Genomic DNA, 8,166 nt, shown 5'->3' on the forward strand with positions numbered 1-8,166 from the left:
TCATCATTTGTCTGTGTTCAAATCGAACACGTTCCGAGAACGAGAGCACACACTTGAGTCCGAAATCACTGTGTGTGTGTGTGTGTGTGTGTGTGGCGAACGGTGATAATAAAGTATATGTTTGCTCTTTACAGGAGTAAATAAAAGACTTCAAATTAAATGTGTAGTGGAGGGCAGCTTCATTCTGCACCACGCTACAGTTAGGTAAAAAATAGTATTTTAATGTTCACACTTGTAATCAGATGTGATGTGAGTGTAAACTATATAACGCTGTTAGCTTTACGTTACTCACACTTTTAATGTAATCTTATTAGACAAGTAACATTAGACAGGGAGGAGTTGTTGTGAAGGTGCAGGAGAGAGATGAGCCTGGGTGCAAACTTTGCCACTGACCCCCCCCCCCCCTTCCTCTGTGGTGTCCAGGGCAACAGGACTCCATGCTCCATGATGTGTGGGTGGTGGACTCATGAACAGAGATGTGAACCAACCCCATTGATTCCTTTAAGCCTTCAGCTGTGACTCTGAGCTTCTTTTTCTCATTGATCTGAAACCAAATCATCTCCAGTTATATAAGTCTGTCTGACTGTGAACTAGGGATGGTACCGAAACCTGGGGCAAAACTTTCCAAGTCGGAAATTTCGTTCAGAAATTCAGTTTCAGGTCACAGAGGATGAATGTGAGGAAAGGGGGGGTGATAATGGGTTAATGTTTATCGAGTGCATGTGAGAAAATAAGCAATGTTAATATTGTTCTTAATTTCTTTTTTTTCCTCTTACAAAATGCCAAAAAGTACAGATAAAAGTACTGCTAAAGTACCGGATCCATAAGTGGTATCGATAAAAGTAGTACTGATTTAACTACTGTTAAATCGATCGAGATGACTGTCACCCTTTCAGCTCCATGATGATTAACAATTCCTGATCCTGAGGCTACATCCACACTAATGTACTTTAGTATTAAATAACATCACTTTTACATTGTTTACACCTGACTTCCTCACGACTCCGGAGTTTTCGAGCCCCTAAAAAGGAGAGTTCTGTAAACACTGCTGGTTTTAGTTTGAAAACTGTGTGGGGGTTGTGTTTTATTTTGAAAACTCTGTTGTGTTGTAGTCTGGACGGACAGAAACGATGATGTAGACACCCACATTCGCTTCCTGATTGGGTCTACCAGTACCACCTTGATGTATCGCTGTATTAACATTGTGATGACTCCCAATATTTTCCACCGCCATGCTCGCCTCATACCCATGTTTTACGTTCAGTAGGAGTTCCACCTTGCTATGAAAACTCTGGTCTTATTTTTCACCACCGCTGTTACTCGTTTGTTGCATTTTCTGCAACAAAGCAACCAACTGCAGAGTAGACAATCTGCTTCCTGTTCACACCGGCACACACATCCCCAGTGGATGTGAATGGTCATGTGATGTGCACTTTCAGGTGCGTTAGTAGAGATTATGTCTGATATGGACCTAAAACACTCATCTGGATGGAGATCGTGTTCAGTTTAAAACGCCGTTCTAAAATGAAAAAGGCTTTTGTTTTAGTGATACACACAAAGTTTATGATTAATTTATGTAATTTTGTTTGTTTTATTTTGAAAATATTATTTTTGCAAGAGGCAGTATGGCGCTTTGCTTCGGTCCAGGACTCTCTTTGCATGGACTCTTGTTTATTTCCTCCTTCTGCTGAGCAAAGCTGCACTGACCAGAAGCACTGCCGCCTGTCTCATTCTTTCTCCTGTTTTCACAGGTTGGTGATGTTTGAAACACTTGTATAATTACATACACTTATTCCCTCTACATTTGTATTAAATGCTAGATCAATTTTGTAAGGGTAGTTGATGCATTTACATGAATTTGGGAACGAATGGGGATAATACAGTTTTTCTCTGTCGTGTGTGGCCCGATATGGCGCAGACATTAAACTCTTTGTTGTGTACTCTAGTTTAGTACATTTATATAGTTAGTGTGATTGTTTGATATGTATATTGTGAATTGTTATATTATTAGCACTTTGAGAAAGTGAGAAACTTTGCAGACACTGTAGTGGGTTTAAGAAGCCACATGATTTAGCTCCAGACAACACAGGTTAAAACTTGTATTAAACCTTGAACTGCAGCTACGATCACTATTGCAAAACAAAGCCACTGTGTTTAGTAAATGCAACAGTTTCCAGAGCCACTAATAATTGCCTGGATTTACTTCCTGATGAATGGTTGTTGTTACAGTGAAGCAGTCTGACGACCTTGCTGGTAAAAATCACAGTTAAAATATGTGTATCACAACCTGTTCAGTGACATGTCACCTGTTTCAGCAGGGTCCACGTGTCTTGTTCTAGACAAAGTAGGAGCTGAGCTTTTTACCCAGTGTTTTAAAAAAAAATGGAGCTCACCATGTTTGAGTCTGATGGAGTTGAGGTCAACCTCCACCCCCTCCACATGAGGCCAGGGCACCACAGGCTTAAACTGATCTGCGAGGTCTCCTTTGGGCAGCAGACTGTCATCCTGCAGGAAGTGTGTATTACTCACAGGTACATCATTAACATCAGAGAAAAACATAATGGAAGACTATGGTGCGACAAAGCAATGAAAAGTAACACAATATGATTAAATATGGCTCTGGACCAACTTCACACTAAGTGACAGTAAGCTGATAAGAGCTTGTCACTAACGGTGGGATAAGTGAAGGCTAAATCATTCTGTTCTGTTTCATTATGAGCACTTTTGCCCAATCCTGCAGAGGAGCTTTTCAAGTTCATTTGGCTCATTATTAGGTTTTAAAGCTCACACATTTATTGTATGGTTGAGTCTGAACCGCTCTCAACGTGTCGGACAACCAGCGCACACTATCTGCCCAGCAAGCTGACCGAGTTAGCAAATATGTCAGGCCTGTGTGTCTGTCAGCTTTAGCGTTGGATGTCCGCGCTAATCTCCCCATTCAATTCATTTGGTTCGTGTCAACCCTTGATTCAGTTACATCAGATAAAAACAATGTTACATTAAGAATTTCTTCTGCATTCAACCAGTGAGCAGCACTTATGTTTCCTTGGATACAGAATGGTGTAAAGTGGCCAAATTTCCCGGTTATGAAAATTATTACTTTTATTGGAAACTGTAAAATGACAAGGGGCATCATCGTCATGCAAAGAGTCAGAGTCACTTATTAGCATCCCTGAATTTTCAAGTGCATTATTCTGAACAGGGTTTTTCTTGCATAGAGAATTGGGAAGTGGCCACCTCCGTCAAATTTCGTGCCGCCTCCGCCTCCCAATAAAATTCTAGTATTTGTTTTCTCTGTACTCGATGGATCTGAAGTTTGTAACTGCAACTGTACGCCACTACGGCAATGTAGTGGCGCTGTATCGTAATCTGTGAATCAGGCAGAGCCATCCGAAATTGCCAAAGAAGAATACTAACTCGCTGGATTTTCTGCCTGCGGAAGGAGGCGGCGCCCACATTTTGTGGCTCTTCAAACCATCAACGTTTTATAAGAAATGGAATACGGCGGCCCAAAAAAGATTTTTTTTTTCCGGATGACGTCACCGTGTGTACTACACTCTCCGCGCGGTCGAGCTGTGCCTCAGGAACGAAGATGCTTGCTAGGTTGATGCAAACGCCATACGGAAAAGTTAGTTAGAAAACTTGTCGGCCTGTTTTTCTAACGTAATTGTTAATCTATATATTAGCCGATATATTAGCTGCGTAATGACTGGATTCACTGATATGACACTGTAAGTGATTTTTAATAGCTTCCTTTTCATCAGTGAATTTTAATTTGGTAAGTCATTTACCTGACAGGTGATCTTTTCTGTGATCTGTGTGCCCGCAGTCTCTCATCCTTACTGAAGTTCACCAGCCTGTCTTCCACTCACAACAACCACATTCATTTAGTTTATGGCTTAAACTGTCTCAGTGTGGTAAAATTATAACTCTGACTTCACGTCCACGTTGGTGGTTGTGGCCTGAGATGGTGCAACCTGCTCCCCTTCTCCCACTGGTCCCTGAGGGGAAGAACCATCCATCATCGTCTCTCTTACTCCCTACATCGTCATTATGTATTCAGTATACTGTATGCTAAATGTTCAATGGCATTCATTATTGTTGTTTTTTAAGAATCCTTTTGATTTATTTTATCTTATTCAAATCAAATGTCTGGGACAGTAATGTACTTAATGAAAATACCTGGGTTCTGTGACAGCTATATTTGTGAACATTGAAATTCTGCAGTGTTGTGGAAATATTGAATTGTAATGAACTAATTCATAACAAAGAGTCACCCCATGCAGCCTGGCACTAATTTTACGTAAACGGAAACCACAATAAAGTTATAACCTCCAATATATATATATATATATATATGTGTGTGTGTGTGTGTGTGTGTGTGTATATGTATACATATTATTGTGTAATCACAATAAAGTTATTAAAATGGAGGTTTTAACTTTATTGTTATTCGTTTAGACATTTAATGCTTGTTACTGATGATTTTCGCATCATCTATATATTACCACTTTTTTTCCTTTTCTTTTTTTTTGTGGCCAATATCATCTAACATAAAAGCACAGATAGGTCGCACAACTGCTTTTATTTTATTGACATTGATTGTGAAAAGATACTAACATTACATGGTGATCACCACAGAAATAAAAGGAATCTGATGACAATAGGTCGCTGAATGGATAGGTTTTTTGGTCTATGTCACAACACACATTTCAGTTCAGGCTACTTCCATCTGTGGTCAATGTGTCATGGACATGGACTCTTCCTTCGAGCATCTTCGCTCCCTTGAAGTGACACTCGGTTTGAATACACCGTTACAAAGGAAGTATTTCAAATGCATGTAACATGTGAAATCCTTCATTTTCGTGTGTGAAGTTGTTGTGTTTTTGTTGAAAAAGACGCTATCAGGTAGAAATCCCCTGTGTAAACTTGTGTGTGTTTTAAAAGATGCTGTCGGGTAGTAACCATGGTAACCAAGATATATTTGTACAAACGGAGCTGCCGTACTTTTCTGTCCAAGATGGCCGACCGTATTGCACATGTGCGAAGCAAATCGGGTAGGTCCGCAGATCGGGTAGCCACAGGCCGCATGACGCGGAAGTAACCCGGAAGCCAGAAACTTTCTTGGGGTAAGCGCCAGGCGATCAACTGCTATAGAAATGAACGGGCGCCATTTTTGATCCAAACCCTACAGATGAATATCATCTCTTTTACATCCAAGCACAACCAGCTTCTTGAAAAATTTCTCTAAATTAACGATACATTCATAGATTATTTTAAAAAGAGTTAGAAGTTAGAATCGCGAGGACAGGTTAAACAGTGCAGAGGGCAGACATCTTTAGTTCTTCTAATATGGGAAAAAAAAAGTTAATTCATGTTACTGACGAGATACAGTTAATTTGTCAGGACTGAAAGTAGGCCTAGTTCTCAGCCACAAGTATAAGTTGCCAGTGGAGGAGAGGATCAGAGTGCAAGAGAGAAGTCAAAGCAAAAGTACCAAGTCATTAGGAGTGTATTAAAGAGTATATTAAAGCCAACGTTTTTGGTTTTTTTTTTATCTTATTGCCGCCGTTGTACGGCTTAGTACCATCCCCGCCAAATTTTCGACCAGGAAAAACCCTGTTATTCTGAATATCTTTGGAAATAAATGCAATTGAACCAATTTGCAAGCAGAATATTTAAATAAAATGTCCAAAGCTAGTGAACTAAAGAAAAATAATAACTCTTCACGTCACAGTTTGTGTGACTGTGGGCAGCTCATACAGCAGCTACAGTAAGTTTTAAACTTGGTAGTGACTTGATTTCCACACGGAAAACATTTCACACAGCATGCAGCCCTAACTGAGCAACTTACATGACTAAACCACTGTCTACACACAATATTTAGTAATTTTAATCATCAGTAATGGATCAGTTTTGATAAAAATCATGATGACAACATTTATTTTTCACATGGCTGCACATCCACCTGGTGACACAATATATATTCCTTCTGAGCACAAGCTTGTGTTTTTTACACAAAACAATTACTGATACCTTGATCGATCAGCCATAGACAGTTAGTGTAATAATCTTATGATCAAAGCCTCATTTATAGCCCTCACTGGTTCATCTACACTGAAAATCCCTTCATGAAATCTTATAAGGGTCAAGTGTGGAGATCTGGAACTGCATTTGCAGATCTAGGTGAAAATGAAGCTGATGAACAAACCTTTAAAAGGTACTTTATCTGTATATGTTACTATCCACAACAACAGTGTCCGAAACTATCCATAGAGTGTTAAAGTCACACTGAGAGGGATTAATATCTAGGAGGCTGTGGTAGTCAAATATTAACCAGGCTCTTCCTTAACTACACTCATAACTCTGCTGTTTATTGAAGGCCAGTTAGAAAAGGTAGCTTGTAATAGATAACACATTTCCCTGACTATTACTACGTGTGACATCAGTTATCAGAGGACCAATGAGTAATCTGAATCAGAAAGAAAGTTACACAATTCAGTGTCTCAGTGTTTCACTGTTTTTTCACTGAACTTCAGTTCCTGAAATTTCAATAAAAACTAGTAAAATGCAGGTATTGAAAAACTTCTGACTGGTTGTGTATGTGCTTAAAAAAGAAAGTAAAATATCTTCTTGTGAACTTTCAATACCTTGGACAATTATTCCTATACAACATATCTATCAATATCATATACTATCTGATGTCCATATCATTAGATAAATTGGGTAAATATAAAAATCCATTTTAATCTTGCGAATTATTTTTTTGTCTTGATGGTTTGTTTTTTTTAGGCTGTTACAATAATAATGTTTTGTTGTAAAATATTGACATTCAATAAGTCATCATTTTTTCCTTCCAGAAACGCCACCATGTGAAAAAAAACCATACTGCACCACTGTCACCTCCACCCCACAGGTGGCATCACACCTGTGGATATACTGTAGTGGTTTCTACAGTATTAACCACGCCTACCTATGTTGGTAATGGAAAATATACACTGTGGATATCCTACATCAAGTACATCCTCATACTCCCATCATTATCCAACAGGTCGCTATTTTTGCTTTGCAGCAAATGTTCTCAGTTGTGACAGTTTCTGTAGAAAGGGGTGGCACTACTTTACAGTTGTCAGTTAATAATGACAATCCAATAATCATCGGGCATTTTTTTGTAAAAATGGCAACATTTGCTGGTTCCTGTTTCTCAGATGAGATGAGAGCAAACAACAGATTCAAGTCGACATACTTTTACACGGGAGACATAACTGAACTGAGCTCAGCTGGTAACTAACAACTCAGTTCCGCCTGAGGGACCCATGATACCGACATGACGACATATGCGGATCTGCATCCTGGTGTGAACCTTTGTGGGTTAGGACTGTAACCTCCACGGCACCATGTGAATAAAGGCGCTGGTACTAATCGAAGGAGGATGTAGTTTTTCATCGAAAGGCATCTATTCACTTCACAGGGATGAATGCGGCTAGGAAACAATCTCCATGACAACCAGTGTAGGAGAGCTAGCTGAGTGAAAACCTGGTCGCTATCGGAGCGATGGCACCGATCTGCTCCTCCGACCCCTCTGACATTACCATTCATCACCCACACACTGGGTTTGCATAGCTAATGTACCAGGTGCTTTAGATGTGTTGTATTGGGAGTTATGCTAGCAGCGCCGATAGCCGTTCACGCTACATGCGCTTTCGACACTTCGGATTTACCGGTTTGCAGTTCACTCACCCGTTTTCCGAAGGGGTTTTCGTCGCTGGGTTTCGGTGACAGAGAGGACCAGAGCACCACCAAACCAAGAAACGTCCCAATTACAAGCAAGCTCCGTAAAATGAATCCGACTTTCAGCCTCATGTTGCGAGCTCTTCCCGGGTAGCCTGGCTGCCGTCAGCTAAGCTAAGTTAGCTGCTATTGCTCCTAGCAAGGGCTGACCGGCTGGCAGGATAGCCAGGCAGGCGGCTATCGACTCGGTAGCTGCGGATGTTTTAAGTTTGAACAATGAGGTTGGCCCTAACTCGACGACAGGTAGAGGTGCTAAAACAATGATATCTTGTCCCACCAGGCTGCTATCGTAGGACTCCTACGTCCGTCCCCCTCTTGACAGTTGTGGTCCTGCCCTGCTAACGTTACTGCTGACACGGTCCCCCCCGCCCCCCC

The 8,166-nt window shown here is 40.6% G+C and overlaps 1 protein-coding gene across 2 annotated transcripts in view; it reads right to left on the reverse strand.

Moving 5' to 3' along the window:
• Positions 1-8,121, reverse strand: part of galnt7 (UDP-N-acetyl-alpha-D-galactosamine: polypeptide N-acetylgalactosaminyltransferase 7) — a 40,769-nt gene extending 32,648 nt beyond the window's left edge. The window contains exons 1-2 of one of the 2 annotated variants that reach the window (XM_023397229.2): positions 7,741-8,121; positions 2,394-2,505 (exon numbers count right to left, since the gene is read on the reverse strand). In XM_023397229.2, coding sequence (XP_023252997.1) covers positions 2,394-2,505; positions 7,741-7,863 — 235 coding nt within the window. In that variant the 5' untranslated portion in view covers positions 7,864-8,121. The remainder of the gene's footprint in view (positions 1-2,393; positions 2,506-7,740) is intronic. The other variant, XM_023397228.2, reaches the window with a different exon arrangement.
• Between the last annotated feature and the right edge of the window lie 45 nt (positions 8,122-8,166).

The sequence above is a fragment of the Seriola lalandi genome, unplaced genomic scaffold (assembly GCF_002814215.2).
Source record: "Seriola lalandi dorsalis isolate HSWRI2012SDOR001 ecotype SW California unplaced genomic scaffold, Sedor1 jcf7180002055006, whole genome shotgun sequence".
Taxonomy (NCBI): Eukaryota; Metazoa; Chordata; class Actinopteri; order Carangiformes; family Carangidae; genus Seriola; species Seriola lalandi.